Genomic DNA, 27,734 nt, shown 5'->3' with positions numbered 1-27,734 from the left:
TACCAGAAGACTCTTTTGCACTGTCATTGCTCTTCTCCTAGATGCAAGGAGACACAAGTAGTCAGAAAAGCTGGCTTCAAGCTTTTCAATGTTCTTTTCTTCCATCTGATAGCAAACAGTGTTTGATTCCTGTCAACTCCTTAGTGTTTTACCCTGGGAGAAACACTTTTCAGGAGAATAATAAACTAGAAGAACAGTATTACTCGTGAAGCTTTGGCAGATGAACATGTTGAGAGGTAGAGAAGAATGGCAGCTCCTTATTGGTAAATTGAAGCATTGACCTTGGGGAGAAAAGCAGCCTCAGGAGTATCTGAGTCTTCACTAGGTGCTTTGCTGTGGCATTGACAGCAGTCTTGTGTTCTCCAGCTTCCATCAGCAAGGAAGATGTCTTCCATATTTGCTGTGTCTTCATCACATCGAACAGTCTAGCGAGCTGATGCAGAAGAAACTGCTTTCTACATATTTGGGGGGGAAGAGGGTTGAACCTTGCAGACTTCTAGATGAGCCTTCTTGGTTAGTATTCAAATTGCATTCCCTAGCATCAAATAAGGGACAAGGTTCAAACAAGGTTTGATTTGTAAAGTATCCTTTAAATACCTACAAACTGCTATGTAAAGGGGGGGAAAAACAACCTGTTGTAAAGCAGGTGGCAGTTCTCAGGGCATCCCTTGACTTGCAAAAATTGTAGACGCCCTTCTTGCCATCAGTATCCAGTGTGCTACAGCACATCAAAGCTGATGTAAGAGTTAACGTTTAAAGTGTTAATCTCCTCAAATGGAATGAAGTAATGCTCCAGAAATAAGCCCGTTGCTGAACTTCCACTTCAGATCTTTGAGGACCTGAATGCTGATGCTTGCTAATAAAAATAGCACGGTTTTTATGTGCTTTGCGTGAGCTGCTTATACAGCTGCTGCTTTCCTAAATTCCTGCATACTGGGTGATGTATGTGCTCTAAAATCATAATCTGCTGCCTGAGAGCCACTAAAACTTAATCTACAATCACATGTTGGAATTGTTTTTAATATTAAAATGCTAGGAGAATGTTTGTGAAACACTTTGGAATTCTCTTGCTCTCAGGCATTGTTGTGGACAGCCACCTATCAAGATGTGGGGCTGCGCTGCACAGCTGAAATGCAGTATTTGGAGCTAAAACATAAACATTTGGGAACAGATTTATGTAACTGGCTGTGAATTCACTTAGCCAGTTAAGACTGATGAACTCTTGTGCTTGTTCTGCTGTATAAGCCAGCCTCCATAATAAGTAACTGGCATCCCCAGACCTGTTCTCCTGTCTGCCTGCTGTTGCAGAATCCTGTTACTGGAAGCTATAGCTAACTGCCTCAAATATTTGTCTTTACTCACAGTGCCTGGTGTCTATTGCAGTGACCAGATCAAAACAGGGAAATGAGTCAGTTGAAAGCCTCTGGGTGTGGAGCAAACTGGGAAGCCATTCTTGTTTCACAGAAACTGAGATTTTTTTTGTTTCCAGTACAACGCAACTTTGCCTTCAGATCTCCTATGTTATCAGTACTTGCTTGTCTGTGTTATTGTGGTATGCCATCCTCATCCTTGTGTGGGCATGCATATATCTCTTTGGCAAGGGGTCTTCCTGACTGCTGTTCACCACCCAGCTGGTTGCTCAGTTCCTGTCATCTCTAAACCGCTGTTGCAGAACACTGGAAATACTGCTTATACATGTGGTGTCTGTGCCTGGGCTCTTGTACATCTGTGAGCAGCTTCGCTGGAACAGGGCACACCAAGGAATGCATGGTGAATCATCTCCATACAGTGAAACTTGCTGCACTGGAATCATCTCTACAGTACACTGCTTCTCAAAACCACTTTAGTTTATAGCAGGTGTTTTAGAGAAGTTGAAGTCTGCCATGTCTTCAAACACTTTTCCTGTTTCTACTTAATGTCAATGCCGGAGGGAAGCCACCTGCTTTTATGAGTGAGGGGCCCTTGTTTGGAAGACATAGTTAAATTTAGCAGTAGTGATAGTTTTAGCATAAAAATCTAAGGGGTAATGCTTGAATGCTCCTTAAAATGGATACTACTTAGTTGCTCAGTCTGCATGATATCTAGCTGATGTTGCCATGTATCACACCCTGCAGAGCTTGTTTTGCTAAGGTAAGCCATAAGAAAAATAGCCTGAGTACATGTTCTTCTGCCTACGGGATGATTGTTTCAGAGGAGTATCTCTTTTCAGCTCTTTGCCATGAGGAATGTTGGCTTCATAGCTAGCACAGATTATTTTGCAATTGCTGTCAGCACTGGGTAGCTGGGTTTTTCAGCTGGATCGAGTATGAAAATGTCTCCAGAATTGTCTTTAGCATAATACAGCTGAAGTAAATTTTAGCTTTTCTGACCTGTGCTTTCAGAGGGTGAGGACTTGCATAATTCCTGTCTAGCTTTTTTGTCTCACCAGTGTGGTATCATGACCTTCATGACTGAAGAGTTCTTTTTATGCCCTCCTCTCTGTATGGCTTTAGTAAAAGCAAGCTGAAGGTCCACACAAACTCTGGTTAAAAAGACATCTTGTCCTTCAGTCCTCTACAGTCTACCACTATTATGCTCAGTACTTGGTCTTGGAAGTTCTTGTAGACTTAGTCTCAAAAATGTAGATAGAAGTCACTTGTATGAAGACTTTCAAAAACAGATTTGTTCATTGACAGAATGGAGGGTCAACAGAAATAATCTGACAGACAGATCATGTGCCCAGTTCTGCTGTAGGTTATAAGGATGCTTTGCAAAGCCAAACTCATTCATCAGATGAGGACAGCTTTTACTGGAATGCAGTGGTACAGAGGCATCGCTTTGTTGCTGTGAAGGCTTTGTAGTAGGTTAGATTGGCAACTTGTCTTAGTAAATTAAAAGCTGCCTCCTTTTGCATCAGTCTGGTAAAATGAGTTTTAACCTGTCTTAGTTTTTCATGGATTACCCAAGATCTGTACAACCTGGGCAACTTCTTTCCCCCATCTCTGTTGAAGTCTTGTGATGTTCAGTCTCCTGGAGCCTGGATACGTAAGGGATTTTAGGATATCTATCTTGCCATATGCTTATTGCTTAAAGGCTGATGGGCAGTAGTAAAAGAAAATATAAGCGAAATAAAAAGCTGCTGCTCTGACACTTGCATGTATTTCAGAGCTTTAATTGCTTTGAGTGCAAACTGCAGAAATATACTTAACGTGGTTAAGTCTGACTAAGTGGAAGTAACAATTCTCTGCATCAGAGTACTGTCCTAAGCACATTACTCATGCTGGAACTTGACCTTTGAATATTTATCTAGAAGAGTGTAGTTACATGCAGAGTGACTAACACTAGCACATCTTTGCCACAGGCAGTGTGATGCTTAAAGAACTGACTGGAGTTAACGTAAAAGATAAGCTGAGCATTTTAACTGCTTGATCCATAGGATCCTCGGAAACACTAGCCTCTGCGCTCTGAAGGGAGCAAGCAGTGAATGCATCCTTGTCCGTAGGATGTCACACAGTTCTAGCCTTCAGATGGAAATGTGGAACCTGTAGGTAGCATCTGTCCATCATTATGGATGGAGTGACAGGGATTCCTGCCTTGCTCTTAGTCTTTCCTTTAATGAAGAACATTTCAATGAAACTGCATGTGGGGTTTGCCTATATAAAAGCAGTGTAAAGGTTTGACTTGCTGAGGATCAGTGCTTCAGGTAACTTCCAGTCAGGTTATTTCAAGGCAAATTTGGGGTTTTTTCCCCAAATAAACCAGCTGTGACCTGAGAGGAGGCACACTGTGATAAGTAGTGCACTCTGGCTAAGCAGCATGCTTGAAGCCCTTCGTCTTCGTTTAAACTCCAGCAGTAGTGGTGAGGCTTTGAAGACTCTTCTAATCTCCTCTCTAACAGCATCCTGTGCTATGTGCTGCTGCATCTATTTCACTGAATGACTGTAACTTATAGCTGGAAACTGACCTGTAGGTAATCACGAGAAAAGGATTGGTGCTTGCAGAGAACCTTGATTATTTTTTTTATCAAGGTGGTAGCGGTAATCAGTCACAGCTATATAACTTAGCTGTTGTAGATGGAGACATTGCTTTCCTCTTAGCCTTAAGGGGTAAGACTTTGGTTTTTACCTAGGATAATCTTTGATTTAAAAAGCACTGTATAGAAACAGAATCACCAAAACTTTCCAATGTGTGGTGCTTAACCTAAGATTAGAAACCATGCAATGATGTTGATGTCTGAGTCTTCTAAAAGAGCTGCAAATTCTTACTATAGGTTGTATTTGACAGGTCCCTTCAAAAAAAATTGCTAGCAAAACCCATCTGCAAAGGACTTCTATGAAAGAAGACAAAAAAAACTAGTCAAGCACTGTCTAGTGTTGGGTATGGCTACTGACCTGAACTGATCGTAAAGCAAATGACTGGGGTGAAGCTAGCTGCTTTTTCTTACGCTAGAAGAGCAGTGTCTCTTCTATCTGCCACAATAGTTGCTGTTGAAAACTCTCTGCAGTGAGCTGTGACTTGAGCAGAGCCATCTGTAGTTCTTCTTGTGCAGCCTTGTTTACATTGACTGCAGTATCCTGACGCACGTCTACTTTGAATCATGAGAATGCATCCACTGTCTACTTTCCATCTCTACCAGCAATTGCAGAGGATGAGCTCGTACAGTCCCCATCATTGCTGGGAATCTCTGCACGGCTGGCATACTGCACATTGCACCTGGCAAGAGCCACCTACAGTACGTATCTCCCAGTGCAGAGATGCTGGGCTAGTAAAAGATAGATAATGCTACTAGTGTTACATAAATTCTTTTGAAAAGCTTTATAATTGAGTGATTGACTTCAAGATGCACTGAGGGCTAATTTACAAGGTTACAAGCATCAGTTGGCAGCTCTTGTAGCCTTTATTGAAGTGCTGTCTACTTCTATGGAAATCTGGTTTGGGCCTGGGAAGAGCACTTGCAAAAACAGAGTAAAACTGTACAATGAACTGCTGTGTTGCATTGACTGTAAGAAATCTGTCATGGATAAGGGAAGAGAACACGGAGGAAGAGCATACTGCTGCTCTTGTTTTGGTAAGCGAGCCTAGATAGTTCTTATTTTTATACAAAGGGGTTTTTTTGAGGAGTGTGTAGGGGGGACAGGGAGTTGTGGATATGACATCTAAGAGCTGGCATAGGAAGAAGGTCCAGCTGTGGAAGTAGGTAGTGTCAGAGCACAAAGGCAAGGTTTCTGTCACATTCTAGTGGATTATGGGCTAAGCAGTAAACTTGAGCCCCGAGCTGCCTAGTTTTCTGTGAACAGGGAAAAAACATGAAAGAACATGATTTCTGCTTCATGTGGTCTCAGGAAATTGAAAGGAATAATTGCAGGAAGCCCAAAAAACCACAACAGGGAGGGAGTCGCTAATATCTCAGGATCTGAGGTGGTGTCAGCAGCTCTCAAGCTTCTTCTGGTTACCTTCCTTTGTGTAGCAGTTTTATAGCTCCTTAATTGGAATCATGTCCCCTGGGACTTCTGTTCTCCTAAACAATAAATCACTTAAGCTTTCCTGTTGAGAGCTGATGTAAGTATCTTTTTCAAGGCATAGGCTTAGCCTGTCCTTTGCAGAGTGGCCAGGTGACTTCCCCACCAGCACCATGTGGGTAACAGTATGTCTCCTGTTAAACCACTTGCAGCTCTACTTGTACTAAAAAAAAAAACCCTGATAACTAAGCCTTCAACCCTTTCCAGCTAATAGCTGTCTTTCCCCCATGTCTTTTTTTGAGGGCCAGTAAACCAGGGAAAGGAAGACAATCTGCTCTGCTTCGTCACCTAGCTTTTAATAAACATAATTGGTAGAGTCCCCCTTCTTATGTTGAAAGGGATTTACTATTCAGTGGAGTTTGGCCAGCTCTGGTGGGTCCTTTTAAAACACTCTCAGCTTTACTGTACTCTGCTTGATAGGTAAAATCTCCCTGTACCCAGCTCCTCACTTAACTGGGAAAAGCAGTTCTGTGTCAGATCATCCCAACCAGCAAGTCTTGGGCTTTGTCTTCTAGAACTTTCAGTAAATTCTGTGAATTCTGCCACTGGCTTGTACGGTAAAGAGTTTACACAAGTTTGTGTGGCTCAACCCAGCCAGCTTCAATGTTTCAATTAAATTAGATTTACAACATTTTACAGCTTTTGGCAGTCAGTTTGGTTGGCTAGTGTTAAAGAATTTCACTACTCGGTGGGTACTTCTAGGTTTGCTTTATTAACAACTCAGAGTTGGGCCATCACCTCAGTGAGTGTCAAAGACTGACAAGGAATAATCTCATATATATATATATATATATATACAGTTAAAACAAACATTACATAATTGGTATTTCTGTCCAAGAGGGTCTGGATGTTCCCTTACAGCTTCTCACTTCTCTATTCTTTAGCAATTTCAAAAGTCCGTACAATTCCTCTGCCTCAGGTGATTCTTCATCGTCTCGTTCCAGTTCCCCTTTTGAAGTTGCAGCTCACTGGCACGGTCTCTGGTCACCACAGTCTTTTGTCATCTTCAGACAATCTTTACCTGTAGGTTTCTTAGAAACTTAAGACATTCTATTAATTATATGCTTTAGCCTATGCGTATTTTTGAATGCCCAACCTTTTCCAAGTTAATCACTTATTTCCTATCTGTTATTCTGTCTTATGCCTGCTATCTACATTCACTGTTCTGTTGATTCAGCCTGACTGGGTTTTAAGCTGGCCATGGTAAGGGCTATAGAAAGGACAAATGAGCAGTATGTTGCTTAGGATTGTTCTTACCACCTGCATATTAATAATCAAATCTACAATACGATAGTCTATCTACTCACTGATATATAGTTATTCTGTGTATTAAAAATTAAGCTTGGTCATGGTTAGCTGTCGTGTTGCCTAGGAGTCTACAAGCCTATTTCTTTTACAGCTGGCAACATGCTGTCCCAATCTCACTGAAGCACAAGATCTCTGTGTATTTGGTGGAAAGCATTTGTGTATGTAACGTTTCAATACAGAAGAATATCTGGATTTTGGCTTCTGCTGCTGTCAGTGCTGATTTCTCACCTTTGAAAGTATATCAGTCTCCCTTCTGTAAGGCTGCAAAGATCAGTGCTGCCAGTTCAGTCATAGCACAAACAATTTTGTATTTATTACTATGTTTGGTAGCAAGAGGGAGATTTGTTATGGGGGTGCTTATCTGCTCTCCAATGCTTGTTAACACAGCAGGGATAAGCAATTAAATTACTGCCTCTTCCAGGTACATTCCACCCCTGATCTGGGGAAAGAGTGGACATATCCAGACTGCCCTTTATGGAAAAATGGGGAGAGTGAGATCACCACATCCGTACGGACTTCGCAAGTACCTCACAATGCCAGATGGAGCAACAGCCACCTTTGATCTCTTTGAGCCGCAGTCTGAGCACTGCATTGGAGGTCAGTCAAACACCTGCTGCCTGCATCTAGCTGCTAACCCTGGTTCTGTGCTCTGGGGGATGGATGAGGACACTGCTACTTGATTTAGCAGAAAGGATAGATGTTCATTCTGGCAAAGGAAGGGAGCTGCTAAGCAATACTAACCAACACACAGAGGCTGGGAGTCCGTCTTGCTGTATACCTATATCTTGGACAGCAGGAGAGACCATACTAGACTAACCCTTTGTGGCAAGGGGTAGGGGACTAAGGAGCAGAAGAAATGTTCCGTAACCTTTGCCTCAAGTAGAGGCTGGCAGAGAGAAGCTTGGTGGTAAGCCTTGTGTTTGGAGTGTCCTTTACCTGTTAAGGCTGTGGGATCATAAAACAGAGGCTAGCAGTATGGGATTATTCATAGCCTGGTGTGTATGGAAAAGAAACCAGACCTTATCTCACCCCTAGGGAGATTTTTTTTTTGGTAGTCTTTACTGACTGTTTAAAGATCTGCATGAAAACAAACTCTATGTGCACACTGTCCAGATATGACAAGAACTCCATGAAAAAGTAGAAAATCATGGTGGTTCTTTACCTTTCAAACTCACTAGTGAGTGTTACTACTAGTGTTACTAGTAGTAACTGCAACACTTAAAACTGAGTTACTGTGGCCTTCAGAAAAAGAGTTCTTAAGTATGGCGATGTTGAGATCCTCATAGTTACTGTTATCTTTATCACCAAAGAGAATCTGAGCAGTGCTTTCCTAATGAGGCAAAAAATTCAGTGGCTAGAGCTGCTAAGTGTCAGAGCTTTGCATGTAAGTGCAAAGTCTGATGGCTAATTTGAAACGCATATGCTAATCCTGAATGTAATTTATTGTGCTTACTTGAATTACAACAATTACTTTCTTTAGCTGATGAAATTATAACCTTGTTAAACTAGTGATCAGTGTCAGCAGATCAAATATCATTAGATTAGCCATCATCTGCTTTGTGGCTAATGCCAGTCGATCAGAATGTCTGTGCTTAGTAAAGCTTCATTTTGAAGATCTGTGTTACACCCAATTCTGCACAGGAAATGGGGGGGGGGGAAATAGCATAGCCAGTCTACTTGGTGCATGAACAAGCACCAGAGCTTCTGTATGCTTAGCAGTCACAACAGGCTATCAGAAGGCGGAACGTGTGTAATGTCAAAAACATCCTTCAAAGGGAAGAATTTGCTCTTGGTCTCTAGGCAGTGCCTGTAGAACTGTTTGGGCAGCTTTCCCTGAAGTTAGAAAACTGTTCATCTCCTGTAATGTGAATTACTCTTTCACATCTGTAGCACTATAGCTGCTAGTCTCCTGTCCTGTACTGGATTTTTGGCAGACTGGTAGGATTTTTAGCTTGCTTCTGGTAGATGGTTTCCCACGGATCTGAAATGAAAACCTTCTGAATCTCTTTAATTTGCATGAAGTGACATTTACTTAACTTCCCTCTCTTTCTGTGCACAGAGGATGTCACGATGGTAATCTGCCCTGGGATTGCTAACCACAGTGAAAAGCAGTATATCCGCACTTTTGTTGACTATGCGCAGAAAAATGGGTACAGGTGTGCTGTCCTGAATCACTTAGGAGCCTTACCAAATATTGAGCTCACTTCTCCACGAATGTTCACATACGGTAGGTACTTTATGGCAACCGGGGACTTATTTTCAAGCTTGTGGAACTTCTAGGGCTTGATTAGCCTCCTTCAGCATAACACAGCTTCTGTATCTGAATGAGGATAATTTTGTGCTGTTTCTTAGGAACTAAACTGAACTTACGTGTGAGGAAGAGGGGAGGCTAATACTGGGATTCGCTTTTGCTTGTCTCTTCTCCCAGCTCTTACTATATGTATCCTAATCAAGGAGGCAGTTTTGAAAAAAAAAAAAAAGCTCTTGTGGCTACTAAGCCTGCTGATGGAGGTGCTGAAATGTCAGTTTAGTGGAATGTGACGCAAACCGGGCTCTGAAGGATAAACACTACTTCTGAGGCTTTGTAAAATGTAATAAGAGAGGAGTTTGTACCAGCCTATCCAGAACATACATTTCTATCGTAGGAGGGACACATGAGGATTGAAGTCCCTGGATGTAACACAAACGTCAAGGAACAACAACAATTCTACAGTATGACAGTACAGCTACAGAAGCAGTAGCACTTAACTGCCGTGATTTTGGGCTTTCTCCTGGAGTATAGGGACATGTTTCTAAACCTAGAAATTAATTAAAGGATTTGGAACTGTGTTAAGGGTGACTCTAGCTATTCTTAACTGCCCTGCTAGTGAGTAATGTGATCTTGGTAGAATGTGGCCCTCTTGCCTGCGACCTGATCCGCTTGTTCTTGAGTTCTCTTGAGCCCTCATGTCCCTCTTTACTGCAAACATCTGTAGGTACATTATGTCATGAGCAAATTGTGGGTTTAGCAGACTGGTGTTAGGTTTCTTTTTTCTTTTTTTAAAGATAAGCAAGATAGTTACTGCTAAGAGTTTTTGGATTAACAGTTTGAATGTTTATCTTGGACAGTTAAATTTCCAAAATATAAATATAGTTATTAAATCTACTCAGTGGAAAACACTTCAGGAATAGCAAGTGCCTCAACTTGTATTGAGGTCCTAGGCTGTTAATGGCTTCAAGCCTACCATGTCTTGGGAACTAAGCTTGGCCTCCTAAGAGAATTTGCTGTGGTTTTTTTTTTTTTATAAAAATCAAGAGTTTTCTTCCATGGAGCTTTGCTTTAGGCCTTAGGGAGTTACTCTGCAGTGCAGCTCTTGAGACATACCTTTCTGAGTCTTTTATAGCCTTGGAAAGGGCAAGGAATGCCTAGCACTTCCTTTGAGTAAGACAGTAAATCACTTGGCAGAGTTGCTTGTTAAATGGAGTGCCAGCAAGACCATAAGCAGACTTTACTCTGTCTCCAACCCAAATATCCTAGTGGCCTTCTAGCCTTTGCTGGAATCCTGACATATTTGTTGAGGAACAAATAGCCTAAATTTGGGACTTGCTGAATCCTCTTATCTTTACATTGAGCTTGACCTATTGCTGTTCTAGTTTAGGATTTCTGAACTAGTTGCCAGCTGCCCTCAAATTATTAAAATCAAACACTAAAGTATTTTGACTGCTGGCTTCTTCCAGAGGAAACTAGAGCAAGGCAGCGTTTGTCATCTTGAGGAAAATTGCTCATTAAGAATGTTCACAAGAAAGTGCCCAAGTCCTGCTGAAATGCTCAGCCAGAAGCCTGCTGTATCACTGAAATAAATGCAAACCCTGGTGCTCAGTCTGCTCCAGAACTAGCCAAAACCTGAGCCCAATGTCTAGCAAGGATGCTACAGCTGGGGTGAAGCACAGTGGAGCACTGTTAGGTTGGCACAGGATACAATCCCAGCTCTTAAGATTTATCTTCCTGGACAAGTTCCACAAGATAGAGCTGAGGAATAAATAGCTGGAGTTTTATTTCTGTTTGTGGTGCCTCCTGTGCGATATGCAGTCTTAAATCCAATGGGAAAGTTAACAAAGTGCATAGACAGTTGATACCAGTGTACTAATGCCGTAAGTCCTACAGCTGCTTCTCTTCATGTTTCCTTTTCCCAAACTCAATGGCAGGAGAAATAGGTGTAGGTACTCGCATGTTGCATGTGTGGAGGCCTTAAAGTCTGTCAAACAATCAGAGAACCCCAGTAATGCCAGAAGCTGGATCCTTCAGAACCTGCAGCCTGTGGGATGCAAGTGAATGCTAGCTGAGAGCAGAACAGATCTGTGCAGAGGCATTTAGTTCTTCAGTGCTTAAAACGGGCTAGCTGCTTCTGCTTAAACCCTTCCCTCTGCTTCCAGAAAGCAGCTGCTTAGTCAGCCTCTGCAACAATCCACGGAGGCTCTGTCCTGACAAGCCAGCTCTGCATCTCCATCACCTCCCTGCGTCAGCATGGATTTAAGGATCCATGGCAGTATTGCTAAAAGCAGAGGAGCAAGTTGCTTTCCGGACATCCCACTTAAGTTCAGAAGTGACAAACTGCCTGGGGAAGGTAATAATGCCTGCCCAGGGAGGTGATTGAGTCACCATCCCTAGAGGTGTTTAAGAAACATCTAGATGTGGCACTTCAGGGCATGCTGTAGTGGCAGAGATTGTAGGTTGTTTGGTTGGGCTCGATGATCTTAAGGGTCCTTTCCAACCATGAAGATTCTGTGATGTGTGCTGTTCTTAAATAGTAATGTCAAGGCCAGAGTTGTTGGACTCTTCAAGCTGCTTTAGAAAGAACAGTTTGGATTGTCAGATTAGCTGTTGCCATGACTTTTAAGCAAGTTAATTTCATTTTATTTTGGCACTCTGTCAGAATTAGGCATGAGCTAAGGTCCACAGGACTCATAAAACAGATACACAAACACATGTGTGAATCAGAGCTCTTAAAACCTTAAGGTTATTGAAAAGTCAGAAAGGGTAAGAAGCTGAACTTAAAGCAAGCAACTGAAGGTTGGAATGGGAATCTAGGTAGGTTAGAAGATGATTCTTGACTTTGTCCTTATTTTTAGGTTGCACTTGGGAATTTGGTGCCATGGTTAATTACATCAAGAAGACCTACCCTCAGACCCAGCTGGTTGTCGTGGGCTTCAGCCTGGGCGGAAACATTGTGTGCAAATACCTGGGAGAGAGTCAGGCCAACCAGGAGCGTGTCCTGTGCTGTGTGAGCGTGTGCCAGGGCTACAGTGCACTAAGGTAGGTCTAGAGACTTCTCCACACTGGTCTCCTCTGGGGGTGCAAGATGGGGCACATCTTTGGCAGGGTGTGTGTGGAAGGGCAAGGTGAAGAGCGTGTTGCATCCCTTGCCTTGAACTGGCCTGACAGACTGCAGCATGCAGGATGCCACCTTCCTGAAGGAGCAGCCAAAGGTTTGTTGATTTGGCAGCACAAATAAGCTTTCTGTCAACAATGCAAATAAGTTTTCTGTACCTGGCCAGGTACATGCTGGCAGCGTCTAGTCTGTGTGTGTGAGCTGCCCTGACTCTGTCTCATTACTACAGCATCCTAAGAGGAGGCATCACCTGTGCAATCCTGGTATAATTAACCAGGCAGGCTGGGCAGCATGACAGACTACTGAGATGATGCCAGGTTTTCAAGCAACAGGTTACACTTTCTCCTCACTCTGAGAAGTATCCCTTCGTTCATAATAGCTTTTCTGGCTTCGGTGTGCAGTTTCATCTGGCAGCTGTTACCTGGGGAGACTGGAAAAAGAGACACAGCTCATACACTGTCAGTCCATGCTCCCCGCTTAGTGTGTGTCACTGAAACAGTGCTGTGGGCTGGTTAGGAGATGGAGAGGCACTTGCAACCACTCTATGCAATTTGCAAGGTGGGAAGGAGAAGGCTTAGCCCTAAAGTCTGTCTAAAATGTTAACCTGTGGTTTCCCCACCTGGAAGTCAAGGCTGTGGCACTTCACACGAGCTGTAACAGCTCCACCTAGTGCTAACACTTGCGTTTACCGATGGAGGATCTGGGTGCAGCACTACTGGTTGAAAACTGATGGCTCAACTAATGTGCTGTAACTTCCCATGTATGCACAGTTAATGAAGATTAAAACAGTGCAAGTGGCTAAGCCACTGCTTTCAGTTTTTACTGTCTGGACATATGGACAAGTACTAAGGTGTAGCTGACTTTACAGTATCTTAACTGCACTTTTGAGCCCTGAGAGCCTTTGAAAGGCAAAAGGGGCTGTTGAGACTAGGGTATTTGGGTCAAGATCCTTTGAGCAGATAAAAGTGGTGAAGCTATGGCAGCCCTGTGAGGGGCTTGCTATGTAATTTGGCCTCCCAGTCTGATCAAGGTAGCTGGAACTCTTCATGCTGCTGATGCCCTGCCTGTATAGGGACCAGTTTAATATTAGGCAATCTGAAGATACCTTTTATGAGTTAAGCTCTTACAGGTGAAAGTAAGAAACTTTTCTGGAAGCATTAAGATATGACTAAAAGCTTGATATGCATGTCAATAATATTCCAGCATACCAAATCCCTTTTGAGGTCAGATATGCCTACTGCTAAAAGTGTGTATAATCTACTGCTACGTCCTGTTGAGTTCACACCTTTAAAATTGGAACAGAATTGGAACAGGTTCTTCTGTTCCTTTTCAAGTAAAATGTGCTTAGTTGTCTTGGGGTTCTGGTGTGGAGCACAAGGCATCCTTTTGAAGCCAGCTCCTCAATTACAACCATCAGATGGGGTTTGCAAGGATCGCATCTGGCTGCTGTCCACTTGGTTCATCTTCTGCAATTATGCAATATTGTATTTCTGGTCTCCAAAACGATGTTGTGAGTAATGCTGTTCCCTAAGCTGATTTCTGTAGGAGTATGTCATGATGTGCTGGTAGAATAGCAGGGCAAGGACAACCTGTTTAACAATACTCCACTTGGATATTTGTGTGGAAAAATAACAGCTGCTTGTCTGAGTTTAATGCAGGTCTTCAGTGGGTTGTGTGGATTACTGAGCTCTTGACTCCACCTGCTGGGTGAACATCTAGCAAATCTCCAGTCTCAAAACATCTGCTATGTATTACTAGGCAATGAGCAGGATGGCTTTTCACATCTTGTGTCTCCCTACCTAATATCTACTTCTGCTGTAAATGCTAATTAGCTGAAGAGCTAGGGGAAAGCAACACCAATAAATATCTACTAAGCAAGAGACAGGATAGGGAGGGCCTTGCGGCCTGGTTACAGTAGTGGGGGGGAGAAGGTACAAAGCACCTCCAGGTGGAATGGTTAAGCCTTAGCCTTCCTGAGCTTGGTCTGGTAGGCTAAAATAACTAGCCTCATCCCTCTGGGCTATGTGAAAGTGGATTACCCTGGTAGACATGACCAGTTAGCTTACAAATCCACTTTCTTTTTGTGTTAGCTTGTACAGCCTTTATCCTCCAAATAACTTTAGGAAGTAAAGGAAAAGTGCTGGTGAGCAAGGTGAACCAGGGATCTGAAATATGAAAGACTTTCCAGAGCATTAAGCATGAGCCCCATACCTGGGCATAATAAAGTAACATCAATAGTAGGATCTACTAGAAGAATGTGAGACTCTTAGTTTAATGAATTAACACAGACTCTGGGGAATGTGTTCCCTGAGGCTAAATAGGGACATGGCTCCTTATTCCTTAATCTCTGCCTGCACAGGCCTGATTCTGCTTCTTGATCTCGTGGAATGCATCTTCACCATAGCTACAGGCTGTGGGGAGAGACCTCGGCTTTGAAACCTGTGCAGTCCTCAAAATACTGGAAGCTGCCTTCTTTTTTTTTTTTTTTCAGTGCTTGCAGGTCTTCATATTAGGAGTACTATTGTACACCACAGGAACTGCAGGGAAATGTAGTAGCTTTAACTTCAAATGTCTTGTAGTAACTTAATAGGTTTGCTTGGAAAATCTTTTGTGAAGACAGAAGCATGCATCTTCCTGTCTTCCTTCATTCCTCTGCTCTGGCATAGACATGGTAGGTATGGTCTGGATAGACAAAAAATACAGAAGTTTTTTTAAAAAAATTCCATATTCCAGCTTGGCTTACTACAAGAAAACATAGCTTGCTTTTGCTCTGGCAGGGGACTTGCAGGCTGCGGCTTGGGAGGTCATGCTAAATATGCTGTAGTTCTTATGGTATGTTAATGTTTAAACGGTAGGAGTACTTCAGTAGCTGTCACTGCTCCCCGCATTCTTGTGTTGCTCAGTAAATGATAGTGTGTTTCCTCAGTAACAGCAAATCCTGCTAAGAGTAAAGCTGTAACCTGCTCATGACCCTGCATAGCAAAGGAGTGCTGGTATCTGGCAGAGCTCACAGAAATCTGGATGACTTTTAATTCTGTTTTAACAACAGATAAGCCGTGAAGTGCTATTCTGCTTGGAGAATAGGTAAAGACTTCAACTCAGATGCCACTTGCAGCTGCAACTAATATTTATTCCTGCAGTTCCTGCCAATGAAGCTAAAACAATAATAGTGTCTGTACCTATTGCAAACATCTGCACAAATTATTCCTCTGCAGAGCTCTATACACAAGCAGACAACGTTTTGTTCAGCAACAGGTTTCAGTTCTTTCCTTGGTAGTCCCATTAGGTAAATTACATTCAACTTACACAAAGGGAGACTAAAATCCTCTTGTCGGTGTTGCAGATCTTGATTGATGGCACTTAAATGCTCTGATCAAAACTGCTGATTGCATTCTGCAAAATAAGACTGCAGATCTGTTTTCTGATACTACCAAACTTCATCAAAGTGGAAGTAATTTCCTGGAAAAGGTTAAGCCGTGTCAGGAAAGGCTTGGATACTTGTTTACATAGCCTCCAGGCTGCCATGAGGTGTTACAAGTATTAATCTGGTCTTTCAAGATCTCCATTAATAGCTTTAATTGTTCTGCACTGTTTGGCTTTTTTTTTTTTCAGGGCACAGGAAACCTTCATGCAGTGGGATCAATGTAGAAGATTTTATAACTTCCTCATGGCAGACAACATGAAAAAGATCATCCTTTCTCACAGGTACTGCAGTACATCACTTAAACTCATAGTATTGATTGGTTAATTGTAATATTGGATTTGTCTTCTCAGTCCTTTAAAATAGGATTCCTGAAAGATTATGCACCAGTTCCTTGCTCAGTGGTCTTTAGATGAACCAATAGAGAAGGGGAGCCCATGTCAATCTCATTCATATGCTGTAAAATATACAAATAAGTGTTGGTCATCTTTTTAGAAGAAAGCAGGCTTTGTCTCTTTGCCTTCTGAGGAAACTTGTGTAATGAATAAACAAGATGCGCACAGGAAAACATTGCAATTAGACTTCAAAGTGGAGTATTCTGCATCTGTTTCACTTCTAGCCAAAGAATGCCCTATTCAAGGAGCCTCTTGTTCTGCCGCCTACCTGAGGTAGGACTAATCTTCAAGATCTGCTGTATGGGGCTGCTTTTATCAAATAAGCAAATAGTCAATCTGTAGCTCTGGCTTCTAGCTGTTCCTCTAGAATAGAGCATGTAGCTAGCAAAATACTTAGTGTTACTCTTCCTGGAGTGCAGGTGTACTTGTAGGATCCCTGTGCTTCGGTTCTGATCAGTGGCTCTCATATAACAAAGGAATGTGTGTGTTAAACAGGTGACACGCTCAATATTGTTGTTTTCTCCACCAAAAGGTTCTCTGGGTACTTCTTTCTAGGGCAGTAAATGTGTAAGTACCTCATCTGTGTATATTTGAAGTTGCCTGACTCAAGGGAAAAGGAGGGGAATATCTAAGACCTGTTCCAATTAAGAGCATGTGTCACTTGCAGACTTCTGGTTCATTGTTTATATTCCTGTGCAGTATGAAACACTTGTAGAAGGAATTAGGGCAGCTGACATGTAGGATGATCTGCATAATTCATTCCAGATTGACAAATATTTACACAACTTGACCAAATTTAACGTGAAGTTAGGCAAGCCCCAATTAAAAGGTACTTACATTCATAACCCAGGAAAAGCCAGTGCTGGCTTGAAGGCAAGTCTGTTAAACTTTTTTTTCCATAATCACTTGTTCTCTAAGGCAACTCCCCCAAATCAAACCTAGCCTCCCTCCTACTCTGCCCTGCAGCTGCCTCTGAAAGGGAATAAAAATCCCTTTCCAGCTTGTGGCTTTTGTTCTGTTTGTTCTGGTAAAGAAACACATCCTCTCCTGAGGGCAACAACTAATTATGACAAGTGTCCATAGTAAATAGCTTTCTGCTAAGGTAATGCCCCAAGTAATTTCTGCTGTGTGAGCTAACCTAATATCTGTGTTGGGGAGACTGTAGGACCAGATGGTGAAGGAGATGCTATGCCCCAGACTGCTAGTGGTCTCACCCAAGCCACCCATGGGTTTGGTCTGAGGCCAAAGGACCCTCCTTCTAACATGCAGCCTCTGTTCCAAATACCATTAGTGCTGTCTCGTCTGGGAAGATTCTTTTTAGAGGCCCCTCATGCAGTTTTTTCTGTATAACAGGAAAACTTGTTTTTTTCTGTGAAGAGGCTAATAGGGTTTCTGTTATGCCTTGCTGCAACAGGAGGTGGACAGATAAGTTGTGCTTGTTCCCAAGAAAGCCTTGTATATACATAGCCCACTTCTAGTTTTATCTTGTCAGACTTGGTAAACTCAGTTGTCCTTGAACAGGTTGTGGCTTTGCTGCCCTTTTTGTGTTATTTGGATGTTTTTCTCAATGTTACTTTTTCAGGCAAGTTCTTTTTGGAGATAACATGAAGAAGCCACAAAGCTTGTCAGATGCTGACCTGAGCAAACTCTATACAGCAACATCCCTTATGCAGATTGATGATAACGTTATGAGGTATGATCTCTGATCCTCTGGAGAACTCTGAAAGTACTTTCTCTTTCAAGTGTTGCTCTTGCATGCTCCTTCCTGCGGCTCTAGGAATCTGCTGAAATACAGCGCTGACAGCCTCAAATTCTTCCTTGCCTTCACATTAAATAAAACTTAATAGAAAAAAAAAACTTACTATTTATAGTCACAGCTTCTGTAAAATCATCCAGGAGGCATTTATTTATTAGTAACATCTGAACCTTCAGCCTTCAATAAGGTAGGAAGAGGCCAGTTCTAGCAAAAAACAGTATGGAATGTGGAAAGCAGCTCGGAACTGCTCGTGAATATCCTTAGCCCTGCTTGAATTTTGAAGAAGAAAAACAAACAAACACTCTCCCCAAAAAATACTGCTGTCTTCTCAATAAATATTAGGGTTAGCTGTGATAATGCAACCTTTTTAACTTAATAACTTAACTTAACATCTGAATTAAGCTCTCTGCTTTATTTAGCAGTAGCCTGTTACTGCCTGTGTCCTTGAAAACAACATAGCACTCTCTTCAGTGGCAGTGTTCATATCGTGGCATGTTCAGTATCAGGCATTGACACCTTTCCAAAATGAAGCTGTAAACTGTGGGCTATACAGCTATAACACTTCTGGCAGACTGGGAGTATTGTTGGCTGCTTCTTAAAAGCCATTCCTAGGGAAATCTCCCTCCTTGTCCGTCGTCTCTGAAGCCTTCCTAGTTTGGGCCAACAGCTATGTTGTCTCTTATATCAACAAAAAAAAGGGCACTTGAGTGTAGGCTTAGTGAATTCTTGGTATGGGATGGAGTGCTGAGGATTTGGCGAAGAACTGGAACCACAGTGAATTCTGGGTGGCTGGCAGACAGGCTCTGTCCGGTATGTTTGAGGTTCATAAACTGTTGTGGGTTTGTATTTGAAAAGGCTTTCAGGTAAATACGAACAAAATCATAACTCTTTCTTTCTTCCATATGTACAATTACTTCAGTGAAGTGGGATACTTTAAAAGAAATGCTCTGAAGGCTGCTGGACTTCAGCTTGTGTGTTTAACTTGCTGACAATGTTTGATTAGGCACAGAAAGCATAAAGGGATGTGCTGCCAAAGGTGAGTTTTGCAGAGCCACTGGGTAGGAAAAAAGCATCGTCTGTGAAAACTGAGGCATCGTTCCTATCTCTGCTTGAAAGTAAGTCATAGGAGTACTAGAAGCAGATGATTGCAATGACAGTCTTCTCTATTTCAGGAAATTCCATGGCTACAGTTCCCTGAAGGAATACTATGAAGAAGAAAGCTGCCTGCATTACTTGCACAGGGTAAGCTCTTGCTCTAGGCTCTTAAGAGCTTATAACTCTGACAGGTAGTAGCACCCAAGTGTTACAGATATCATATAGATTTTCAGCATTCAGCTGAACTGTTCTGAATGTATGAGGACAAGGTGGAAAATGGGTGGTGGAATAGACCCTGCAGTTTCAAGGAAGAAAGGCTTAATAGATAGTATGGATGAGAATCAGGATGCTATCTGTCAGGCAGATGCTTAGCAGACCAAAGTTTTTCAAAAGTAGAACTGGAAGATTAATTTCTCCTTGATCTACTGAGCCAGAGGATGGAGACGTTCCAAGGGAGTTTCCTGGACTTTAACCAAGGTGTCCATAACAGCTGGCACTAGCTGTCTCATGTGCAAAGCAATGCAGAGCAAGAAAGGGTGTAACTATTTGAATTCTGAGAATGGGGAAGATCTGTGACTCAGTCTGTATTTGCTCTGATGCATCTCTGCCTCTTTCATACAATTGAGTAAAAAAAAAAAAAGTGCTGCGGAGTAATTAATTGGTGAAAAGCCCCCAGTCTTAATTTTTTACTCTTTCTGCTTTTCTGATGCTTCTCTAGGTACAGGGCAACTTTGAAATAAGATGTCTTAATTGAGTTAAGCTAACATGCTTTTACAGTTGGTAGGCTGGTGTGTTTTTTTTTCTTTCCTGACATATTTCTTCATGCAGATCTATGTTCCTCTTCTGTTGGTTAATGCTGCTGATGACCCTCTTGTGCATGAGAGTCTTCTATCAATTCCAAGAGCTCTTTCAGGTATGTTGAAACAGTCTCCTCCAGCTGTGCATATTCGTGTACCTGCAGCCTCCATATCATATCATATCATGATCCATGACTTAGGAAGCAAGTCAAGCTGCTTTTTTACACCTGTAATCCTGTGGGAGGTGTAATAAGCCTCTTTAAATCACCAGTTGCTAGAAGTAACAAGGCTAACCTTGAGCAGGAAGAACTTGAGTCCTTTCAGGCACCTTCTGCTGTTTTGGCTTATGTTGATAGCCAGCAGGTTACACTCAGGTTACATTCTTGAATAGAAAAATGCTTCCTCCTGTCTTCATTCCTCACTGGGATTTAGTAGAAAAGTGGGCTATTATAGTGATATTCTTGATCCAGTACAGATGAACAGCCCCCTTTGCTGATGACAGCGGGACACATGCATGGCTGTGTTACTTGGTACTGGACTAGGAAAGGTGTTCTGCAAGCTGTCTATCTTCAACCAAGGAAAACAAAAAAGGCAAATTACCTTTAGAGCTCAGAAGAGGGAGCTGGCTGCTGCTTTGTCACACAGATACTGGGTGCACAGGGAGGGAAGCAGGGTTCATTCTTTTCCTGGTTGAGAGCTGTGAGCAGAGAATTTATCCACAGCTGTTTCCAGACAGAAGGAAGCACAGGGATTTTCTCGCTATACATGGAACAAGGTGGCTGACATACTGTCAGAGCTCATGCAGCTCGATATGATGCTAACAGTCCTAGTTCCAGTGTATGTGAGTTAAAGATGCTTGTTCATTAAAGAATGAGCATTATTATGGCAACACAGATATTGCTGTAAGGGCTCATAAGGGCCCAGCAGCATTTTTTGGGCAACCACCTTGTACTAACTGGGATTGGTTCCTCCAGACTGTCTTGTTCTGTGCTTTAGACTTCAAAGTAGCCGTGGCCTTTGTCAGTGCATTTCTACTTCCTGCGTATGATTGCTCCTTTGGCTCAGATGTTATGCTGAGGGTAGAGTTGATTATCACAAAGATGTTAACCTCCTGGAATTTTCTGCCTCCTTTTCTTTTACAGAGAAAAGGGAAAATGTCATGCATGTGCTGCCCCTTCATGGAGGTCACCTGGGATTTTTTGAGGGCTCTGTACTATTCCCGGAACCTCTTACCTGGATGGATAAGCTTGTGGTACAGTATGCCAATGCCATCTGCCAGTGGGAGAAGACAAAGTCTCACTGCTCGGATACAGAGCAGCCTGTATCTGGCCAGGAGTAATTGACCCAAAGACTCTGGATCGCTTCAATATATCTCCCCCTTTGGGAACATCTTGTTCTCTCACCTGCTGCTTCAGGTTTCCATTCTCCTTGATATCCTATGGCTGGTGTTTGATCACAATATTTTCTTCCGAAGTTGGAATTAAAGGAGAGGTTAATATCTGGTCAGAGCATCTTTGCGTATATAGCCGCTTGGGTCTGTAACTTACTACTCAGCTTGAAGAATTAGGTTGCTGACTGTGACTTGTTACAAGGTTATTGAGCTAAAGACTGGTTACTTTAATAAAACAGGTCAAAAACTTGATCTGCAGCTTTTGTTTAGATGTAGATGACAGGGTGACTATGATTCTGTTCTCCTCTGTCCCGGTGCTGCAAAAACCCTGTACCAAGCCACAAGCCAGTGAGTGGTTCAGGCTTGTAAGCCACTAAAATGTGGCTTGGAAAAACAGATGCTTGACTGTAAGTGGAGTTCCAGCCTTGCACCATCTCAAGGGAAGCCTTTTAGTTCCTAGGAATGCACTTACACAAGCAAATTAGTTGAAAAATACTTAACTTTTCCATGCTTCAGCTATCTGTGGATTGGGGTGTCTTTGTGCTGAGACTCTTGAGTACAGCTGCAGGCTGGCGATATCAGTTAATGTTTCTATGTAAACATGTTCTCACACCAAGACCAGATCAGTCACTTTCTTGGCATCTTTGCCTCTTTTTAATTGTAGTCATCTTTTCAGTACTGGATTTTTTTGTTTGACCCAGGGCTTTTTAAAGCTGGCTCTGGCTTCCGGACAGAAACCAGTGATTAAGGATCTACAGGATCTTTGTGAGCTCAATCTGTTTCTAAGAATATTTAATAGCAAATTATGTACTCTGTTAGGGATTAATTTGTTGGCGCAGGGGGGAGGTATCTATTTAGACTTACTCCCCTTATGTCAGGGTAAATCATACCAAAATTCTTCCCCTTAGCTTTCAAGGCATCAGATGGTTTTCAGACGCATGACTTGCCTTACAGTTGGTGGGGACCTGTATGCCTCTAGCCCTGTGCAACTGAAATGATATCTTTGCATGGCTAACTACTTCCATATCTATGTAAACACTGTAGGCTTACTGGCTCCAGTAAGACACTGAGCTCTTCCTCGCTTGAAGTCCTTTTCCACACCCAGACATTCTCTTCTAGTTTTAACGTGTGAAGTGCGAAAGCTTTTTTGCAGGAAAGATGCATACTCACTTGTGCTTTTCCCTCAAGTGGTTGTTATGGTCTGTGCCAAGATGGTTATTGAAGACTCTAGTCTATCCCCTGGAAGGAGAGCTGTCCCATGACAATCTGGAGACTGAAACTTTGTGGTCAGAATCTTTTTTTACTGCTTGTTCTGTCAATATTGTAGTCTCATTAATCCATCCTTCAGACTTCTCTATCACAGTGTCAGTGAAGTTCTTTTCCTGTCACACTTCCCACATCAATTAGCACTTTATTGCTTCAGCCTTGGTCTGTGTTCCAGGCACTTCAGTTTATAGCTTAAGGATGAAACAAGCTGCAAGACTTCAGCCTGGTAATATAGGGGAACAAGCCTTCTGGACTGCCCTGTCCGTGAACTTCAGTAGGTTGGAGAGATGGGTTTTTGTTTTAATAAAGCAATAATTAACTATTGTAGCAAAGGTGCGTTATCATATCAGGAAATTCCTTTCATTTGCCTTAGGCCAGACACCTTGGCCTGTTACAATGAACTGTGGATATGTGCACATTCTCCTTGTTAGTAAATCCAGGTTTCCTTTTTTCTTCAAAGTAAAGATGTTACCAAGTAAAGCTATAGCAAGACTTGGCCATGCTTGTGGCTGTTCCTTAAGAACTATTTTAGGGCATCAGTTAGCAAGGGTATTCTTAGTTGATGGAGATCTTGTCTCTGTTATCCTCGTATTCATACTGCATCTGTATATCGCTAAAATCTGTCATAAAAGACACTTCAGATTTTTGCTTAAGTAGCTGTTCATGTAATATTCATTGGATATGACTTAAATATTTTCTCACTTCAACAGAAGTGGAGTGTAAACAACACTTGTACACATCAAATAGATACGGTATAAATTTAGGTGTGTGGGGGATATGGTTTTTATCTCCAGTGAGTTACAACTTTAAAAGCGTTTCAACTTTCATAGTATACTACAGCTTAGCTTACACAGGTCCATGGCTGTCTGCCTTGAGGAAACAAAACTGCCCTTCCCGTGCTTCATGGGTCCTTCCTCAGTCCAGCTTTACTGTGCTGAGTATCAGCTTCAGACAGCTCTAGAGGAACAGAAGTTGTCCTTGGTACCCATACCACTGTTGAGGTGAAGGGCCCGTCATATGACCCAACATGTGGATACCTATGAAGGAAAGGTCTGCGCATCTGACCTCCTTTGAGAGCAAAATATCTGCCTTCCTCAACTTGAAAGCCTTATCAAAAGCAGGGATGCTCTGCCCAGTTCCAAAAGTGACTGAAGCTCTGCATTCCTCCCCAGGACCCCAGACTGGCAGAAGGCTAAGAAATGACTGGGTACTGTCTGGAAAGGTTAATGTTGAGGCAAAGCAAGTTTGAAAAAACTGATTTTACTACAGTAGATGTCCAGTCAATCAAAGTCCCAATTTTAAGCCAGTCTCCTAGAATGAGGTGAGCGACTGGGCGATTCTCAAAGCAGCAAGAGCTGTAGCTTTGTCTAATCAAATTTCTTTTCTTTAAAGTTGGAGGGTCTTTTTGAGGGATACTCCTTCCTGCCCTGCAACCCAGGCCTTTGTACTTCAGAATTACCAGTGCTGTGGACTTTCTGAAACTCTTAACTACAGAAGTAATATGGGTATCTGTCTTGTTCCTTTGACCTGTTTTTGCACTTGCATCTGCAGCTGTTCCAACCACTTGTGACTTGACCAACTAATTCTAGTCTCTTGGAGGAAGAAGAGCTTTTGTCATGGCTTGTTTCTGGAGCCTGAGGTTCAGCTTACTAAGCTTGTTATAGGTGGAAGCAGTGGGAAAAGGAACTGTTCTCTTCATCGTGCCCAGCACCTTGATGCTGCTTTCAAAGCAAGACTTGTGGTGTCAGACTTGCAGCAGTAGCCTAAAGATATCTTAGGAAAGTGGGAGAGGAGAAAGCTTAAGCTGCTGATACCTAGTATCATACCCCGAGATGCATGGACTTTGTCCAGTCCTAATCTGAAATACTCTTCTCCCAAAATAAGGCAATACTAGTCTTGTGATGTGGGCGGGTGGCCTTTATTTGCCCAGTGAACTCAATCTTAAATGCAATCTGAATTTTTTTTTGAGTCTTAGAGGTGAAGTCATCTTTTTCATGTCTTGTCAAGACACATGAGGCTGCTGAAGTGTGCACTTGTAGATTATTACAGTAGTCTGATAGTGCAGCTCAAGATTACAGCACAATGACTCTGTCATGTGCTCTCTTTAGTTTCAAACTGGGATTAGAAAAACCATTAGCAGAGCTCTTCCACAGGTAGCCTCATGTGGTATACATACACACATCTTTCTCCTCATTGGATGTAAGTAGCACTTTGTCATAAACCCCAAGGACTCTCTCAATTGGATAGAAAGTTGCAGAACTACTACTCTTTGATGGTTAGGCTGGTCCAACCATCGCCTTTGTCAGTGTCTGGAGAGATCTGAAGATTGTGGGTGAGCACTGGGACTTGCTCTTAGTGAACATGAGGAACTTAGATCAGATCTGCCAGCGTTTTTAACGGTCCCTGGATTAGCTTCTAAATTGAAGGTGTTTTCAGATGGGTCTGGCAGTGTTGTAGTTGCACTGTAAAGACAGACACTTGAACTTCCCTGCAGTCTCTTTCCTGAGCATTTTTCTGCAGTTCCTGTTCATGAAGATATAGGTTACAAAGATGGGGCATTAAGCAAAGATGTTGGGAACTATTAGCTCCAGTACTGAATTTGGCTGAGCTGTGTGTCATCTGTCCTGGGTCTGTCACAAGTTCCTAGACCACAGCCCTTTGACACGTGGTGCCTTGCCCTTTTTCTCCTCCTCCTTTGACATCAGCATATCTAGAGACTTCAGTAACAGATCTGTCAGAGCTTTTGGGGCTCTTTTAGTAAGTGAATTTCACTTTTAGTAAGTGAATTTTCAGACACTAGGTAGTGAGGCAGCTCTGGCGATGTACAATGTACAAGCGTGCGCTGACTTAAAGGAACTTTGTGGGCAGCCTACAACTAGCTAGCCTTTTTCAAGGCTTAAAAAAACAACATATATAAGCAGTGGATGATTTTCAGCTCTCTGCTCCTCTAGCAGTAGGGATTGAGTCATAGGAGGGTTTGCTTTGCTTAATAGGTGACTTGTCACCTTACAATCCCAAAGTTCTTGTGTCTATTAACTCTCCAGCAGCAGAGCTGGAGGTAGGTTGCTTAAGTGACTACATCTCAAAATAAAGAGCAGAGAGTAACAACTTCAGGATTTAATTGCCAAACAGTTTAGTCACCTGGATTGATTCCAAGTTTTTTTTCTAGAAATACTATGCCTGTGCAAAGCTTATAGAAATTCTTCACAGCCTTTTTCTAAGAGACCAGAAAAGGCTCTTGCCTTGTGCTGCATGTATAAGTAACTCGTTGTGAAGAGTATCTTGTTTCTGGCTTGAGTCATGCTCCATGTGTCCTTACTCCTTAGATGAGTCTGTTGGTTGGGTATGTCCCAGAGCCACAGTGATTCAAAGCAGTGTCTCCTTCATGGCTTCTAGGTGAAAAGCAAATGGCCCTTCTTGGTGTGAGGACTTTCTGAGTTTTCACCAAGGTTAGAATGCCTCAGAGCAACACCAGCCCATGGGAGGGGTGCCTTGTAACTGTACCCCTTTTGTCGCTGGGAGTATGTGTTATGTTGACCTGGACTTTCTCAGCTGTTGGGGGAGGCAAAGCAATTGCCAGCTTTCCATGCTATTGTAGAAGGGTTTCTAATGTTATCCTGAACATCTGTATTCTTGGTTTTGCTGGTTAACCAGTGGACACAAACACTGCAATCCAGGGCAGCATTTATCAGGTTGGCTCTGCTGGTATTGAACAGCTTTTTTTCCAAATCTATCTGATAACTCTCCAAAAGCTCCAACCCTGCATCATTTGTTGGTTAAAGACTTTCTTTCCATCTCACCCAATGGCCTTGCCTAACCGGGTTAGTTTCAATGCCAGTAAGGGGCCAGATCCCACAAGGTGTCTCTACAGAAAGCCTTTTTGCTTCTGTCTGAATGACAAGCTTGCATTGTCTATCTGTGGTCATGCAAGAGCTTTGATTAGATACAGAACTCTTTTTCTAGGATCTCCACTATAGCTCTACTGGGATGCTGACCCTTCTCATGGCTCCTGACAACTGGGAAGTCTTGGGGGGAGGGTGGGGAAAGCCAAACAAAACCCACTCTTATTTGATAAAACTAAACCCTACTGCTTAGCCCAAGTCAGCAGCTTTCCAAAGGAGCATGTTTTCTCATTGTGTTGCTTGACTGTAATTCCCAGTGACAGATCGCTAGGCACTCTTCTTAAGAAAGCATAACCTCTTTCTCTGAAAATCCCAAGATGAAGACATCTGTGGAGATCTCGGGAAGAATAGACCTGTGCCCTTTTTGTTTTGCCCATGCAGCTGTGTTAGAACAGGCTGAGTGACTTCTGATGTTCTTGGTGAGCAGTTTGCCAATTTGAAAATATTTTCATAGTAAAATTATATTCTGGAACCATCTCTAAATGCTGCCCTGAAAAAGCTTGTATACTGAGACATCCTCCTTGCTGCCATGTTCTGAGTCAGATTCTCTGGAGCTGACAGCTGCAGGGGAGATGATTTGCAACTAGCAATGCAATTTTTCTATATCTGCTGATGTTTACCTTTAAAATTATATATAAATATATATAAAACAGTGTCTTTGAATTTTTTCTTTAATTTTTGTTCTTCTGTGTGGTGTAAGATGGAAGTCATTGCAAAACAAAATGTAATTTTGTTATCTTTGATTCAGTGGGATTTCTTTATTTAAAAATAAAGGACTTATTGAAGTCAGTGCTACATGTAGTGACTGTGTGTGATATTATTGGGTGATGAAGTCCAGCTGTCACTCTTGAGAGGCAAAGCAACCATGCTTCTTACTTGCTTCCTCTGCAGTGGGGAGGGGATCATCTGATGTGGGAACGTATTGGGCCAACAAGGTAATATTGATTAAAATGCAACTGGATACCTGAACACGTTCTCTCAGTTATGAGAATTGGATTACCTAAAGGAGGAACACGATGAATCCTTTAGCCCCAGCCCTTACATGTGAATTAGTATTAGATGTTGGTTTCTGTTCACTAGGGCTGTCTGAAACAAGACTGCCTTGGGGAAGGGCTGTCCTTCTATCCCTGTGGAATACACCAAGGCAGGAGTTGGCTTGTTATCCCTTGCTTCCAGACAGGACAACTTCTGTCAGAACTCCTTCTTTATGAACTCTGGTGTTGCCTCTACGTTTTGATCCACTAGTTGGCTATCCTAATGGTGAATGCGAGGGCCGTAATTGTTCTAGGAAACATGAATGAACCTCTCCTTTGAGGGAGAAACCTCAAGCTTGCACTCTTTCCGCACTTCTGGCAGGGGGAGGACAAGAGGGGTGACAGTGTTGGGGGCTGTCTTCACCTTTCACTTGTTGCACCCCATCTCTTGAAGACCGGGCTCTGCTGCCCATGAAAGCTGAAGTGAGTGTCAAGTAGATAAATGGGAACACTGCACAGGGGCTGTATGTAACAACACGTGCATGGTGTGCCAGCCCCTGCCA

The 27,734-nt window shown here is 42.5% G+C and overlaps 1 protein-coding gene across 2 annotated transcripts in view; it reads left to right on the top strand.

The window, feature by feature from the left end:
- The window catches only part of ABHD2 (abhydrolase domain containing 2, acylglycerol lipase), a 41,703-nt gene extending 14,711 nt beyond the window's left edge, over positions 1–26,992 (top strand). For both annotated transcript variants that reach the window (XM_063345790.1, XM_063345791.1), the window contains exons 4-11: positions 7,228–7,403; positions 8,866–9,033; positions 11,916–12,099; positions 15,788–15,880; positions 17,574–17,684; positions 18,920–18,989; positions 19,671–19,755; positions 20,782–26,992. In XM_063345790.1, the coding sequence (XP_063201860.1) occupies positions 7,228–7,403; positions 8,866–9,033; positions 11,916–12,099; positions 15,788–15,880; positions 17,574–17,684; positions 18,920–18,989; positions 19,671–19,755; positions 20,782–20,978 (1,084 nt within the window). In that variant the 3' untranslated portion in view covers positions 20,979–26,992. The remainder of the gene's footprint in view (positions 1–7,227; positions 7,404–8,865; positions 9,034–11,915; positions 12,100–15,787; positions 15,881–17,573; positions 17,685–18,919; positions 18,990–19,670; positions 19,756–20,781) is intronic.
- The last annotated feature ends 742 nt before the right edge of the window (positions 26,993–27,734 follow it).

This window comes from Chroicocephalus ridibundus, chromosome 9 (genome assembly GCF_963924245.1).
Source record: "Chroicocephalus ridibundus chromosome 9, bChrRid1.1, whole genome shotgun sequence".
NCBI classification, from domain to species: Eukaryota; Metazoa; Chordata; class Aves; order Charadriiformes; family Laridae; genus Chroicocephalus; species Chroicocephalus ridibundus.
Note: the sequence above shows the minus strand (reverse complement) of the source record. Positions and strands in the feature narration are given on the sequence as shown.